The sequence below is a fragment of the Falco biarmicus genome, chromosome 3 (assembly GCF_023638135.1).
Source record: "Falco biarmicus isolate bFalBia1 chromosome 3, bFalBia1.pri, whole genome shotgun sequence".
NCBI lineage: Eukaryota > Metazoa > Chordata > Aves > Falconiformes > Falconidae > Falco > Falco biarmicus.
The window spans coordinates 113,010,981-113,027,228 of NC_079290.1; the positions used below are offsets into that span (position 1 = coordinate 113,010,981).

General features: G+C 39.1%; 1 protein-coding gene across 4 annotated transcripts in view; it reads left to right on the top strand.

The window, feature by feature from the left end:
• CLSTN1 (calsyntenin 1) overlaps positions 1 to 16,248 on the top strand; it is a 39,960-nt gene that overhangs the window by 19,661 nt on the left and 4,051 nt on the right. For 2 of the 4 annotated variants that reach the window (XM_056330553.1, XM_056330554.1), the window contains 13 exons: positions 1,301 to 1,509; positions 2,519 to 2,668; positions 2,767 to 2,952; positions 4,118 to 4,366; positions 6,064 to 6,185; positions 7,280 to 7,442; positions 9,596 to 9,646; positions 11,444 to 11,601; positions 12,260 to 12,408; positions 12,884 to 13,110; positions 13,532 to 13,702; positions 14,304 to 14,449; positions 15,945 to 16,080. In XM_056330553.1, the coding sequence (XP_056186528.1) occupies positions 1,301 to 1,509; positions 2,519 to 2,668; positions 2,767 to 2,952; positions 4,118 to 4,366; positions 6,064 to 6,185; positions 7,280 to 7,442; positions 9,596 to 9,646; positions 11,444 to 11,601; positions 12,260 to 12,408; positions 12,884 to 13,110; positions 13,532 to 13,702; positions 14,304 to 14,449; positions 15,945 to 16,080 (2,117 nt within the window). The remainder of the gene's footprint in view (positions 1 to 1,300; positions 1,510 to 2,518; positions 2,669 to 2,766; positions 2,953 to 4,117; positions 4,367 to 6,063; positions 6,186 to 7,279; positions 7,443 to 9,595; positions 9,647 to 11,443; positions 11,602 to 12,259; positions 12,409 to 12,883; positions 13,111 to 13,531; positions 13,703 to 14,303; positions 14,450 to 15,944; positions 16,081 to 16,248) is intronic. The other 2 variants (XM_056330555.1, XM_056330558.1) reach the window with 1 other exon arrangement.

The following is a 16,248-nucleotide window of genomic DNA, read 5'->3' on the forward strand; positions in this document are numbered from 1 at the left end:
TTTGAAGAAATATTTTAAAGAGTAAGATGGCAACAAATGTTTTGTTGGCTTGGCTGGAATTAGGTTCTTTGTCCAGTTTGATAGTATACAGTTCCTTCTCCACGCTGTAGAACTTACTGTATTTTTCTACCTGTGCTGGTTAATTGAGGTAGAAGCTTTTTCCTGATGGGTCTGATAAAAATTGTGGTTAATCATATTCATGGCTATGGAACGAACTAGTACAGATGAAGCAGCATGCTCTGCATCTCTTTTCCCTCAGCAGATTGATGGGTTTCCAAGACCAGCACCTGCAAACCACTGTTGAAATTTCCCTGGCCCATGGCTGTCTGTGTTAATGTTTTTATGAAGTCTGTTTGGTACAGAAGGCCATTTTTGGTGGCATTTATGTAGCGCATAGGATAAAATAAAACCTTAAATACTTTTTTTTTCCTTTTTTTTTTTTTTTTTTAGAATAAGCATTAGAAAACTTTTGCTTTTATGGAAGGACTGTAGTATTTGAATTCTTTATTGGTTTACATTCCAGATACTTTTCATTATTCATTATTCACCTCTTCCTCTTGGTCGGTGTCAGAAACTGCATTATTTTCCTATTCTGTATATACCAGCAATCAGTGACAAGTGTGAAAGGACCGAATTCAAGATCCAGTCTGTTTAGGATTGTCTAGCTAGCTATACAATGTATTGAAGTGTATCTTCCACTTCTGTGATTCTTCCATTTAAATTGGCTGATTTGTCATTCCTACATCCAAGAAACAAGCCAGTTTTCTCTGACTTGCACAGCTTAGTACTTTATTAGCAAAAGAAGGCCGATCAAATGCACTTGACTGAGCTCTTGGACCAAGACCAGTCTTAACTGTCATACTTGTTCACATGAAATAAAAATTGGATGTTTATATCAAATACTCTGACAGCAGGAAGGAACTAAAAGGATTGTATTGGTTTAACAGAAGTAAAAGCCTATTTTGTCACAGCTGTATTTTGTATTTCTGTAAAATGGTGGCAATTTAATAGTTACAGTACAAGTGTTTGAATTTTATTCACGAATAAACAGCAATAGTAAGCAATAACCTAGAACTACACTGAATTAATTATATTGCAACATGCTGGAAAAGCATCTGCTGCTTTCCTAGTCAGGGTAGTTGAGATTATTAGTTTTATTAGTCATTGATCACTTCTTTCTGGGAGCTTAAATTCTGCAGGATAGACTCATCTGGAAAAGAGGGAGCTGTTTTACCAGCTTCCTTGCATGAATGGAAGTTTTGCAATGTGTAGGGAACTGACATTTGTGTTTTGTTCCCAGAGCAACAGTACATATTCAGGTGAATGATGTTAATGAGTATGCTCCTGTGTTCAAAGAGAAGTCATACAAGGCAACAGTTATTGAAGGGAAGAGGTATGACAACATCCTGAAAGTGGAAGCGGTGGATGCAGATTGTTCTCCTCAGTTCAGCCAGATTTGCAATTATGAAATTGTAACTCCGGACGTACCTTTTGCTATTGACAAAGATGGTAAGAACACAATGCGAGATGGAGTGGGAATTACTATAATTTGTTGCCCTAAGAACAGGACTTTAGACTGGTCAGCATCAAATTTTAAAGCCCTGTTTTAACCCTTTCCTACAGTGTAGTTAAATGGAGGTGTTGACTTTGGCTATCTGAATTGATGATGAAAAGTGAGGTGTCTTTCAGTGCCGATACCATGTGCTATCTACTGATGTAAGGAACAGATGGTGTGTTGCATGTGTGTTGTTTCTTCTAAAATGCTTTTCAAAATTAAGGAAATACGGTAGCCATGTTTTATTTTAAACCAGCTCTTAGCAGGCTTTTTTTTAGTTGCCTGTAGTTTTCTATTCTGTATTAGGATAGATTTTGCTAATTAGCTTTCAGAAATGGGATTCCATGCATGTGCTTTTCATATTTGAGGTGCTCAGGTGTGCTCTGGAGATGACAGTATCATGGTTATTGGTTTTGAAGTGTAGCGATTTGTTTAGGTAATTTCCGCTAGTGATCTGTGGAGCCTTCAGAGGGGTTCAAGCAAGCTAATGAAACAAAGCCAGACAGCTTTTAGTGGGCTTCAGTTTGAGATTTTTGGGGATCCACGTTGCCAGTGGATAATTTTCATGGATGTGTGAATTTAAAATAGTTAAGAGAATCCTGACGTGTGCCAAACAATTTATGTATCAGTTGCCACCTGTGGACAGTTTCATTTTGAGTAATATAATATGCTACTAAGAGCCAGGTTAGTATATACCTGCTGTTCTTTGTATGTCTGCTCATTTCTAGATTTATTTAATTTTTAAGGATCTGGGCCTGATGTCTGGCATTGAAAGGTCAAATAGTGAAGGGCTAATTCACTTGCAGGTGTGTCTGCTAAAGTCTTGGTACCTATATGAAGTACATATGTGGTACCTGGATGCATTCAATGCAGTGGTGACGCTGGAAAATGAGTAGGTATTGATGTCTGATGATTGCCTTTTTCCTTTTTTTTTTTTTTTTTTTGTGTGTGTGTGTGTGTCAGGTTATATAAAAAACACAGAAAAGTTAAACTATGGTAAAGAACATCAGTATAAACTGACAGTAACAGCGTACGACTGTGGGAAGAAGAGAGCTGCTGAGGATGTGTTGGTTAAAATTAGCCTTAAGCCAACATGCAAGCCTGGCTGGCAAGGTGAGTTCGATCACCTTCCTGTCTGCTTTTAGCATTTGCCAGTTCCTTCAGATAAATGTGAGAGATTTTTAATACTGTTTCTTTGGATAAATGTACAGGTTGGAGCAAAAGAATAGAGTATGAGCCTGGTACTGGTTCGTTAGCTCTCTTCCCCGGTATGCGTTTGGAGACGTGTGATGAGCCAATAACCTCCATTCAAGCAACAGTTGAACTAGAAACCAACCATATTGGTAAAGGCTGTGACAGAGACACCTACTCTGAGAAATCCATTCACAGACTCTGTGGTAAGAATGCTTTCTTTGAAATAAAGTGGTCTTTCTTGCTTATTAGTTTTTCTTTGAATGTTATGTTAGACCACAAATCAGTGAGTAGATACAGTCTTTGTTTGCATGTAGTTTCATCCAACTTTTTTCCTAGCAGACAGTAAAAAGCATAAAATTAGGTGACTTTTGAAATGATTCCCAAATGCAGTAAAGAATCTCTTCTGCCTCTCTGCTAGCTTATATAGACTCATAATTTCCCTCACATGAGGTTCATGTTCAAGAGCTGAAAGAATGCTATATATGCAGAAGGGTGTAGCCATTAAAACCTCTCTGTTTTTCTGAGGTGTGATGGATATGAAGGATGCAATGTAAGAAATACGTGGTGAAAAGGTAGATGAGAAAATCAAGGAAGTGTGGTTTGGAAAAAAAACAGGTTACTTGTATCAATTAAACTTACACTATGCTTGCCCTAGGAATAAAGGGCACTTTGGCATACACACACGCTGCGGTTAAAGGTCTGATGAAAAGTTTGAGTCCTTCATAGTCAGTAGGGAAGATTTGAGATTACAGGACAAAACACCACTCGTGATTTATGTCTTCAACTTCAGGTGAAGTCAATTGGAAGTGTGAATACAGCGTAACCCTAGAGACCTGGGCAATTCCTAAGCTGCTCCCTGATGAGGTCACTGTGACAATAACGATTTCAGCTTGAATTGGGGAAAAACCAGCAAGCAGAGTACCTGCGGGTATTGTTGCTCCTTGACCATGATATTATCAGACAGTGATCTGGGAGGGGATGCTTCATGCAGTCCTCTTCAGCTGGATGGATGTGAGTCTTACAACTAGTGTAGTGTCAGGAGAAAGGCATCATGTTCGTGGACCTGAGGGGCAAGTGGTATTAATGTAATGGCTCCTGAGATAGAGTGAGGCACTACAGCTGTAGAGATGGTAAGCAAAACAATTTCAGTGAGATTGTCTACCCAGAAGTAAAATTTATGGAAATCATCATGACATCAGGTGTCCATTCTTAGTGCCACATTATTTAAAAGGAGATTTGCTTGGTGTGTGATGGTAGCGCGTAACCCTGACGGTACTGAAAAAGTAGTGCTCAGAAAAACAGTTTGGTTTGAAACGAGCTGTGATTTTCTAGTTTCTGCCTTTTTTCATTTGAGTGTTTCTGTTGTAGGTGCTTCTTCTGGCACAGCTGAGCTACTTCCCCCTCCAAGTAGTGCTGCTAACTGGACAATAGGACTTCCTACTGATAATGGTCATGACAGTGACCAAGTCTTTGAGTTTAATGGCACGCAAGCTGTGAAGATTCCAGATGGTGTTGTCACACTCAATCTAAAAGAGCCCTTCATGATTTCTGTATGGATGAGGCATGGGCCTGGAACCAAAGAGAAAGAGACAATCCTGTGCAATTCAGACAAGACAGGTTTGTCAGTACTTCACTTATAAGTAGTCTCATTGTTGAGTTTTGTTTGTTTTTATGTGGGACCTTAAGTTTTTTCTCTGGGTTAGGTTTTTCTTGGAAATGAAATGGACTGTAAAAGTCACTCTTTATTATGCTTACCTGTAGGCATGGCCTTAGATTATCTAGCTTCACATTAGACAGACTTGTTTTTCTAATTCTGTTTCAATTTACGTTACGCATTTCTATTTGCCATGGTAGATGACTTATTCTGGCAATGCAGTCTTGATTTTGCATCTCCAGAGATAGCCTTATTCTTGATGCTGCCTAAAATCATTAAGATACTTATGTGAGGTTTGGTGACGGCATTTGCTCTTGTATTTTTTTTTTCTAGGAAGAGATGATTTCTCTTTCTCCAGTGATGAAACTTTTTTTCACCCTGTGCTTAGTTTATGTCTCTGTGAATCCTACAGACACAATCATTTTGAAGACACTATTAATAAGAGGGAAATCTGATAACCCTGTTTTCATAATTGCTGTCTAATGGGGGTAAAATAATTCTTGTCTTTGTTAGCTGGAGCAGTGAATTTGTCCAGTGTATTAGAAAGATACTTTGTTGAAAGTGCTGCTAGGTTTTTCAATGGAAGCTATGCCAAGTATATTTTAAATTACTGGTTTTTTTTAAATAAGAAAGATTTCACAGCATTTATAATACCCTAAAAGCATTTCCTTGAACAGGAGAAAAGTGACTGTCATTCAGAACCGGGTACAAATATTCTTCTCTTTTCCTTACCTTCACCCATTCCTGTTAATCAAAACCCAAAGCTTTAGACTCTGCATGCAAGTAAGTAAACTGGAGAAAAAAGGCAAATTTAAATGCAGTTTTAGCTGGTTTAAAGTACACAGTAGGCAGACCTTAAAAAGAAGTTTTCCTATTTCATTACTTGATTTGACCTAACCACGTAGCTTTTGCACCTGATAGTTTCTGGTAGTATAGATACGATTTGCCTTCATTTCAGTCTTACGTTATGCAATATTGAAAGACTGGAACTAGATTTTTTGGAGGGAGGCAATTCTGAATATATTGCACTGGGACAATACAGTCGGATTTAATGCTGTCAGGCTGAAAGATTGACATGATTTGGGTATTTTTTCATTCCATCCTTTCTTGACTCACCCATGCCATGGAATGGATGATGCAGCTAAAATGTTTCTTTTCCTTACTCTTACCTGTTTCTCTAGCATCTCACCTTTGTATTTATTTTCCACGATAAATCCTTTAGAGCTACAATTGCATAGTTTTCTCTTAGGAAAGCGTGTCCACCTGCCATCATGTGTATGTGTTCTAAAACAGTAACTAAATGCAGTAAAAGCTACTCATTTGTAACAAAAAAGCTCTTCTATTTGCAAATAGAGCTCTCTTTCTCCTGCTGGCAGGTTTATATCTGCCTCTTCAGTCCTGTGCCTTGGTTTAGATTGGATTTCGAGATAGACATGTCTTATTTATTGTACAGCGTATTACTCACAGATCCTTCAAGAATGTTTGCCCTAACTACTATTACAAACATTTATCACATTCCTCTAAGCGTGCCTGATTTACTTCTGCATTTGTTTCTTCCTATCAGTTACTTGGAGATTTGTGTATGAAATTACAGAAGAGGTGAATTTTGTGGAGGTCTTAAGGTTTACAGAAAATAATGTTAATTAACACTCTTGTGCAGATATGAACCGGCACCACTACACACTCTATATTCACAACTGCCGACTTGTTTTCCTCTTCCGCCAAGATCCGTCAGAGGGAAAAACGTACAAACCTGCTGAATTCCACTGGAAATTAAATCAAGTAAGTTTGGAAGGACAGCCGGTAGGTTGTTACAATGCAGTGAAAAACATTGGAGACTAAACTTCGTGGTAGTATAATTGTTAATAAATACTTCTTGCAACTCCTTGCTCCTGATGTCTTGTTTTATAGAACCCAGCAATGCTGACTCTTATTTGTGATCAGGCATCAGAGATAGATCCAGCTATACCTTTTCATTTTAAATAGAAAATACTGGTTTAGTGATTTTATTAAACCCAGTGGGATACTCATGAAATAAAGTACAAGTCATTGTCCTGAAAGGTAGGAAAAAGTGGATTTATATGTGAAAATACAGCGTTGGTCTTTTAGCTGTGATGCCGGGTACCTTCACCAAATGCACTAAGGTAGCGTGCATGAGAGCAGAGCAGGTGTTCTGGTTTGGTTATAGCATTAAAGTACTTCTGAGCACGCGACATTTTTGCAGAGGAAAGTGTTAACAGGATAATGGAAGAATTTCTTAATTCTTTTTCACACTGCCATACAGTTACTATTACGGGTCTGTTTTGCCAGTTACCTAACAGTGAGTTACATTTTAACATACATCTCTATATCCTGTTTTCTGTGCAGGGCAGTGTATACCGTTTTAATGGTAAAATGCCCATATATGCCCTTATAGGAAGACTATTACTTTCCAAAAGCTAATCAGCTTTCACTATAAATAGTTCTGTTGTCGGAGGCTTTCTTCTGTTCAAAATGGTCACATTTTTTCTCTGAAAATAAGACAGGTCCTTTGTTAAGTAAGGATGTGTTACAACAGCATTTCAGAATGTGCTTGCATGTAGATACGTATTTTTAAATTGAAATATGCTGTTATTAGATATTTTAAAAATCAAAGGAACGGAAATACATGCAGCTTTCTATATTGGCAATAGAAGAAAAGAAACTATTTATAAATGCTTGACAGTTGGGTTGCTTTTTTCAGATGCGTGCCATATGTGTGAAGCATGTCTATACAGACTTATAGGTTGTCAATATGTCTGCATGTATGTGTATGCAGAATGTGCTTCAGATCAGTTATTCAACTGAAATTAAAAAAAAAATAATAAAGTACAATTTTTAAAACTTTCTTTACTCAGGTGTGTGACAAAGAGTGGCATCATTATGTCCTCAATGTTGAATTTCCTGCGGTAACTCTTTATGTAGATGGTGTTTCATATGATCCTTTCCCGGTGACGGAAGATTACCCACTTCATCCTTCAAAGATAGAAACGCAGCTAGTAGTTGGAGCATGTTGGCAAGGTAGCTATTTACAATTGTTAATATTTAATTAACTTATTTTATTTTAAAAGAGATCTTTGTGGTTACCCTAGAAGTACACAGCAGATCTTTTCAGGGCATGAAAGATCACTTGTTTTGTCTTTTGCAGATTATTTTTGCTCCTAGCTAGTATCACGTTTCCTCTTTTAGTCTTTTTCCTTGAGTGTTTCTTTGCTCGCTGGCTACAGGTGCGTACGAAATAGAAAGCTACTCAGCCAAGTGATTTTTGTGGTAACCGTTGGAATATAGATAGCTTATTTTTAATAACAGTTGTAAGAATACATCATATACTTCATATTACTAAGCAGAATGCTTAATTTCAAGTAGGTTGACAAGCATATTGTAGAAAAAGTATTCTCATAAATGGAAGCATGACCAGCAGACAGTTCAGCTAAGCAACGCAAGTGATGCTGTCTCTTGGATATTGTACCATTTCTGCTTATAAAAATAAATATAAAAAGCATCTGCTTTATTGTATGCAGACTGTGGCTTAAAACACGGTGTTCTTCAAGCTGTAAAATGCTGATTCATGTGCTGTAATACTTGAGACACCTACTCTTCAAAGCCTGAGAAAAAGGAGAAGAATGCATCTGAACATGGACGCTGGTTATCAGAGATCTTTGAAACAAAGCTCTTGCTTCACAGTCCTGAATGGAAACGCTTGCTTGCTGATTAAATTATTCACCCTAGCTGGTATAAAGCTGATCTTTTTGGTCAGAGATAAAAGTGTTAAATTATTCATCTTTCAACTGTAGTTCAGAATGTAACTGTAGTTGCAGTCTGCAGCAATGCAGAGAAGTAGCTGGTGAATGAATGACAAATGGAAAGCTTTGAGACGTTTTAATCAAATTAACAGTCTTCTGTCTTAAAATGTTTCTTTTCTCTTTTGAGTTTTAAGGCTTTCAAGTGTGAATGAAAGTTACGTTATCAAAATACCCTCTCCATCAAATTTACTGTTTTGCAACAAGTTCACTGTCTTTCAGTATTACTGTTTTTTTCAGTGCTAAATTAATTCTGTTGTCCCTTCGAGTCAGTTATTTTCTCCATAATTCGTCTTATTCTGTTTGTGACTTTCCAACTATCTCTTCTAGCTCAAGGGAAGCTATAGTAGCTGGTTTTCAAGAAACTGGAGCTTGGAAACTCTGTTCCAGCTAAGTGTATGGATTGTATGATGGCTTCCATGTATGTTCTGCATCCTAACAAAAGCATATACATTTAGTTTAAAAACTCCTGCTCTCACACCGGCACCTTTTGTATGATTCTTTAATTTCTTCTGACGTGAATTTTATTTTTAATGACAGCAGACTGAAATAGGAGCATTAAAGTCTGGAATACAAGAACTTGAGGCAGTATGTTTTAAAAATTCCACCAAAAGCCTGATTTCTAGGGGGTTAGAACATGGGGGAAAAAGTATGTCAAGGAAGTGAAGTTAGTGCTTAAGGCCATCCTCTTTGTCTTACAGAGATTTTAAAATAAACCAGACTGCTCTAAGTTATATATACAGCTCGCCTCTTAAGAGGAAAGAGATTTTATGCTCTTGAAAAAGTTCTTTTAACATTTATTGTAAAAAGATTAAAAGCCGTTTCTCATTTTTGGTCCATCCATCCCAGTCTCCCCATGCTTCCATCTGATAAATTGACTGCTTAATAGATAAAATACTATTGCTATGAGAAAAGATTTGGGTTGGTAATAGCTCCTTTTGATCAGCATTTAATAACTTTTGGTGATTTGCTGATGTAGGCTGGATTGTACCTTCGTTTCCCCTTCAGTAGCTAGGAGAGGAGAAAATACTGAGCCAATTGATCTCGTTACTAATAGTGGTTTGTGTGAGATTGAGTATCTGTGGTTGAAGTGTTCTCTGGTGTGACTGTTTTTACTGCAGCTTCTGTATGGGGCTCTTCAGGTTGTCTTGTCATGAATGTTATGTTCTTGTAACAACACAGTGATGTTCCTTCCCTGCATTGCAGCTATGCGTGTTTCAAAGAACTCATAAACCTTGAGAAGCTGGGTTGAGTATAAACAGACTTCTTGGGGGAAGTGCTCCTTTGTACTACTTTTGTGATAAGAGAGTTTGCCAAATTGTAACTACTTGGTCCTTTCCCTATTGTCCCATTCTTTGTCTTGCTTTTCTACAGAATATACAGGAAATGAAAATGACAATGAAACTGTGCCTGAGACCTCTGCAGGTTGCTGGAGTTTTTTCCCTACTGTTTTATTTCATTTTTAAGCCAAGACATTGCTTCATCTTGCACACAGCATGAAATGCAGGCATTGCATTTGGCCCATTGACCTTCACATAATCCTCTCCTAGGCTTGTTTGTTTCTTCATTGTGCTTCTATTTCCAGAGCTTCATCAGCTGATTTTTTTTTTTGCTTTCTTTTTTGTGTTGGTTTTTTTTTTTTTGGGGGGGGGGGGGCGGGGGGGGGGGCGGGGGTTGGTTGCATCCAAATGCACATCCATGTACAAATCTACAACCATTGTGATTTCAGTGAAGTGGTGTAAAATAAGTTACTGATGTAAAATATCAGCTAAATTTCTTTCACCGAGTTTTGTTAAAACATATGCACCTCATCCTATATAAATATTGGTATGTAGGTATGTGTGCATATTATAGAATTATTCCATGGGTTGGAAAGGACCTTTGGGAGTCAGGTAGCTCTGCTCCCTGCTTGAAGACTGATTTATACTTAGTTCAGGTTGGTTGTATATAACTCAAAGACAGGCCTGTAATTTACAGTGGATACTCACTTGATCAGAAATTTATATGAAGTTCTAATTACAGTGGATGGGCATAAAAGCTTTGGCTACCAGGTATTTCAAGTTGGCTACAGGGTTTTATTTTCTTAGAAATGTTTAATGATAGTTTGGTGGATTTTGTGTCTCAAGTCGAGACGCTTAAAACCGGTGTTTGTTTCTAAAAACGTGTTCAAGATAAGTACTCTTTCTGTGAAGTGTAAGAATTCTTGGGATAGTCTAGATAGAATTGACTAGAGGTTTCTAGGTGTGCATCACACCTTGATTTAGCAAGGAGGTAACAGTCCGGGGGCTAGAAGCTGGAGCTGTACAGGTCTGAACTGGAAACTATATAATTTCCAACAGGAGATTTCACTACTGAAAATTATATTGTGTTCTGCTGGGGGTCTTTTAGGACTTAGAATCTTCAAAACAAGCTTAGACATCTTTCTAAAAATCGGGTAGCTTAGTAAGTGATGACCTTGGAATGCAAATTTCTGGGGGTTGGTCTGTGGCCCTGTTATTTAGCAAGACTGACTAAGTGATCGTCGTGATGTCATCTTCAAAAAGTCTGATCAGCGAAGGGGCTTACTGGGTTGCAGTTCTTCAGACGTCACTCAGCGATCTGGAAATAAGTTACCTGAGCCTGAACTGCTGGCTTGGATCCCTGCAGAGGAGGCAGCACCTTTGGAGGGGAGCAGTTCCCTCTTAGACATCTTTTTCAGAATGAGTCTAATCACTTTGTGACGTTTCTTTCTGTTCCTTGAGTGTAAAGAGAGCGTGTAATGATCAGTTTAGATGTGGGTAACGAGCACTGAGAGGAAGGGTGCTGTCTGCTGGTGGGCATTGCCTGTGCTGTAGAGAGCCGACCGGTGGGAGCGTTACCTGAACCTGAGAAAGGTTCAGCTCTCATAGTTCATCTCGTCGGTTCTGTCTGTCATTTCTGGAGAACACCACCTCGCTGTATGGGCGATTTCTTTTGAAATGTTTGTTACGGAAATATTAGCCTTAGTTTCACAGTTCCAGATGGCCACACCTGTTCTGAAGGCCATATGCATGGTGAACTGTTTAATCCTGTCTTTATGCTTGAACATAATCACAAGGTTAACACCCAGAATGGATAAAAACTAACCCGCATGTATATAATACTTTGTGGTACCAGAAAACATATTTGATGTTTTACCAAAGAAAAGAAAAGTGGAAAGAATCAAAATGTATAAAGGTTTTTTTCCTTCCTCCCTTTATGAAGGTGGTGAACTCCACATGGCTCAGTTTTTCCGAGGCAATCTGGCAGGTTTGATGATTCGTTCTGGTAAACTGGAAAACAAGAAAGTGATAGATTGCCTGTATACTTGCAAAGAGGGACTGGATTTGCAAATGACTGATGGCGTTGGCAAAGGTGTGAAGGTAAAGTTGCACATGAATTAAGGGGATCACATTTATTGCTTTGCTGGTAATAGTTGCAAGTTTTGCTGGCAGAGTTAGGGGTGTCCCAAATAGAACAAGCTAATCTATTGTGACATTTTGCATTAAAATTCCATGAAAACTAGGAAATCTTTCTTGCCTAGATGTGGTCTTAGTGGGGTTTAAGGATGAAAGTTACTGTGTTCTCTGTAAGTCTTGAAGAGAAATCCTGTATTTGTAAGCCTCTCTTGTTTTACCAGCTATACCCGGCTGTATAACGAAAGACAGCGATTCTTAGCAGGCAGCTTGGAATGGGACTGACTTGCATGCCTTTTTGTAGTAGCAAGATTGTGTGGACAGAGCTAAATTTCTCTCTTTGTATTGGCTGTTTCTCTAACATATTACTAGAGTCTTGACATCAGAACCATAAGTCCCTAGATTTTTTTCCTAAAGGACAAAACAGTAAATACATTCCACTGGAATAAGGAAGTGAGATGGGAAGTCAGACTGTGTGTACTACAAGACCAGTGAAAAATAGCCTTATTGCTTTGAACACAGATGTAATTATCCTAGCACTTACCAGGCTAAGCAGTGCTGAACTTCCAGTTTTAAATGCCAGGTTATGTTACTGTTTGGCTCTTCTTCCCCCCCGTTGTTTCAGATCCACATGAACCCAAGTCAGTCAACGCTGACCTTAGAAGGGGATGATATTGACAGAGTTGATAAGGCCATGCAGCACATCTCCTATCTGAACTCCCGCCAGTTCCCAACACCTGGGATTCGGAGGCTGAAAATCTCCAGCGTTGTCAAGTACGTCCCTAGTGCTGCAATAACGTGCCGCGCCTGGAACGATGTGTCTCAGTTGTGGTAAACAAAGGAGCCTTGCTGTGTGCAGCCATCACGCGTTTGAATACGGCAAATGTTTTCTACACCAGCACTCCGTTTTCTTCCTGAGAACGTAGTAAGGAGTGTGTAAGGAAGGGAGTAGCTTACTGCAGGGGTATTCTGTATGTCTCCAGCATCACAGCCTTCAGGAAAGGTGTTCTGTGTGGCTGTTAGCCATAACATAGAAAACGGGGCTAAATGTTAACTGTAAGTAAAAATTAATTGTGAGATTGCTCCCTTGGTAGGTAATTCTTCTTTTCCAACGTGGCTGATGAATTTATCTAAGACTCCTGGGTCTGAGAGAGCTTTTAAAAAATTCATAAAGCAATTACTCTGCATAATTGTGCCTCCCTCTCAAATAGCCTCCCTGACTGTGCAAAACTGCTTCTGTATCTCACAGATGCTTCAGTGAAGAGGCCTGCGTCTCCATCCCTTCTGTGGAGGGATATGTGATGGTCTTGCAGCCAGAGGAACCAAAAATCAGCCTTAGTGGCATCAACCATTTTGCCCGCTCTGCTTCAGAGTTTGAGAGTTCTGAGGGTGTTGCCCTCTTCCCTGAGCTTCGCATAATAAGCACCATTACTCGGGAGGTGGAGCCAGAGGGAGATGGAGATGAAGATCCCACAGGTAACATCCTTTTCTGCCTAGGAACGTTGCTATGCTCACCTCATTCAGTGATCACGTTGGAGGATCTTCCTCTTGCAAAGCGGTGTGGATTTCTAGTATCGAATCTAGTAGGGGAAAGGAAGGTGTATATCTCCTGTGAGAAGGTGTAGGTACTGTGCTCTGGGCTAACAAAAATTTCTCCAGAAATGGTAGTAAGTCCAGGCCGTTACCTTCACGTAAATATCTCTTGTTTGTATTTTGAGTTTTGGGGCTTTTTTCAGTCATTATTTCCTGAATACTTGCTCTCTTTACTGCAAGCCCAGATCTTAATATTTGTTCTGGAAGAAGAATTGAGTTTGCATGTGACATTTGATAGCTCCTGTGCTCTTGTCTGCTTCACCTTTTATATCTGCTTACCTCTGGCTTTTCCTCTGCTTTTTAGTACAAGAGTCTTTGGTATCTGAAGAGATCATGCATAACTTGGATACCTGTGAGGTGACAGTGCTAGGAGAGGAACTAAATCAGGAACAAGAAAGCCTGGAGATCGACATGACACGGTTACAGCAGAAAGGCATTGAGATGAGTAGTTCCAACCTGGGCATGATAATCACAGGTAGGGGTTACTACTCTTCGTCTTTTTGTAGGAAGGATGTAAAGACCGTGATAATGGGAACAGTGTGCTAAAGAAATGGTTTGTAAAACCTTACTCCAGTTACTTTTGGTTTTGACTAGAATTTCAAGCTCAGAGGTGTTAGAACTATTTTGTGGAAAGCTGTGATTCTAGAAAATACATCGTTCTAGAACCTCCTTTCTGTTCCTCTCTGATGTCCCATATTGCAGGTTACTTCTGGACTGTGGAAGTGAAATACTCTTTGCCCTGGGTAGGGCTTGTTCCTTGCACAGATAGATAATCCAGTGCCTAGGAGCACGCATCATTCCTTTCCATTTTGTGTTCAGAATATGTTAACGTTTTTGAAAGGAGGACTCCCGGAATCCCTTCAAAGACTAACTGGGTCTAGGATTTTATCACAAAATCCTCAGAATTTCAGTGGAGCCGTGTGTGTGTGTCTGTGGTGTTACCTTTTTTTCTACTAACTGTAAATCTTGCAGTCAAGAACACTTAATTGCAGACAGAGAGCAGTATTTGTCAGGTATATGATGTTGAACTAGTCTTTTGCAAAGTAATTGTTTTACTTGTTCATTTCTCTCTACAGGAGTGGATACTATGGCTAGTTACGAAGAAGTTTTGCATTTGATACACTACAGAAACTGGCACACAGTTTCTCTCTTTGACAGAAAGTTCAAATTAGTCTGTTCTGAGCTGAATGGACGCTATGTCAGCAATGAGTTTAAAGTGGAGGTACGTAAACTGATCTTAAGAAGTTGTAGAGCATGGATGGCTAACAGGATGGAAGTTGTTGCCTCAACTGATAGATAATTGATCAATTATTGATTTAGTTTTTTTCCTGTAAATAAATACTAGTAAACATGCATTTCAGGCTGTATTTTTCATGTAAATGTGTTATTAATCCTGCAGTTCTTAAGTAAGGTTGCCTAAACAGAGGTGAAACTGTCGTGTTGTGGAAGAAATGGCATGGCTAATGGAAGTGTGAAGCTGAAGAGATTTAATTGGAAAGACAGTATATTAATTTAGCAAAAAATTAGCAAATAAGTAAGAGTAGTGCTACCAGAGACTTGACTGGCCTTCATGTCTAACTTCTGGGTTTCAAAAATTTACTGTTTTGCTTGTGTGATGCTTAAATTGACAACAATAAGGGCTTATGTAAGAGTGTAGACGGGCTAAAATTGATTTCCTCTGCAGCAGAGTGCAAGTTAATTATTACTTTGTACACTTAAGTTAAATATATGGAAGTACAGCAGAAGATAACATAAAGGGCGCTAACGTTTCGTGTGCTGGAATGTGAAGTTATTTATACTGAGAGGAACTGTCCTGTCTCTCTGCATCTTTCAGCTCTCAGCTTGAATTCTCTACATTTTAAAGCTGACCAAAGGGATGACAGTAAAGTTAATGGTGTTTACCGCTAGTTGGTTATGGTGGGCTGGGGAGCCTCCTGTGTCGCAGAATAGACACTTTTGTGTGAAGTAATGTGGTTTTGTTTCCTGAGGAAATTCTGTGAGCTTGAGTTGGGATCTTAACCAAACTGTTGAACTGCAGATGCTTTCCTGGTTCTGTAGCAGACACGCTCTCTTCCTGTTGTGCAGCTGGTCAGTACCTGTATCGCAGTGTTCCACCCCGGGAGGGGTATATTTAGCTCTGCTTGTTTGGCAAGGGAAATGTGCTTTTCAAATCATGAGCTTGCAGTTGTACCTAAAAGCCAGCTATTGCAAAGTGTGGGCTAAACTTTATAGAAAAATAGGGGTTTTCTTAACCCTCTGGCTGCTATATGGATTTTTTTTTCTTTGCTGTTAGCTGAAGTTACGCAGCAGAATAAGAAAAGATGGGAATGAAGAAAATGCAATTAATGTATTACGTATCTTTGTATATACTGTTACTTCAGGATTAAAATAGCTGACCGTCACATTTGATAATAAACTGGCTTTACCTGTTTTATTCTGAAGTACTGGTGTCTGTACACCAATTTGCCAGACTAACCAAAATAGATTTGAGAACTGTGAAACTGAAGGGTTTTGTGACAAGAAATTGTAACATGTGGGGAGCTACTGATTGGAATGATTGTCCCCTGTGAAAAGCCATTGCTGTGTTGAAGGAGAATTAGATGCCTGCTCTGGGGAATGGATTTTAAATTATTTTATTTTACTTTTTATTTTTTGTTTCTATCTCTTCAGATGTAAACTTTCATTTCGGGAGTTTAACATTTTCTTTTTGTTCCTAGGTGAACGTTATCCACACGGCTAACCCGGCTGAACACGCTAATCACATAGCTGCGCAGCCACAGTTTGTTCATCCCGTGCATCACACATTTGTTGATCTCTCTGGTCACAACTTGGCTAACCCTCATCCGTTTTCAGGTAAGAATTCTCAGTCACTGAAGTTCAGCTGCCTTTTTTTGGGTGTTAAAATGTCACAGAGGCTTCTTGCTGCAGGGAGGTTTTCCCCCGGACTTTAAATGGGTATGTTGGACTAACGATGGTTGCAGCTGCTCAGCCCTGTTCTGCTGTTGCCCAGGCAGGGAGGGG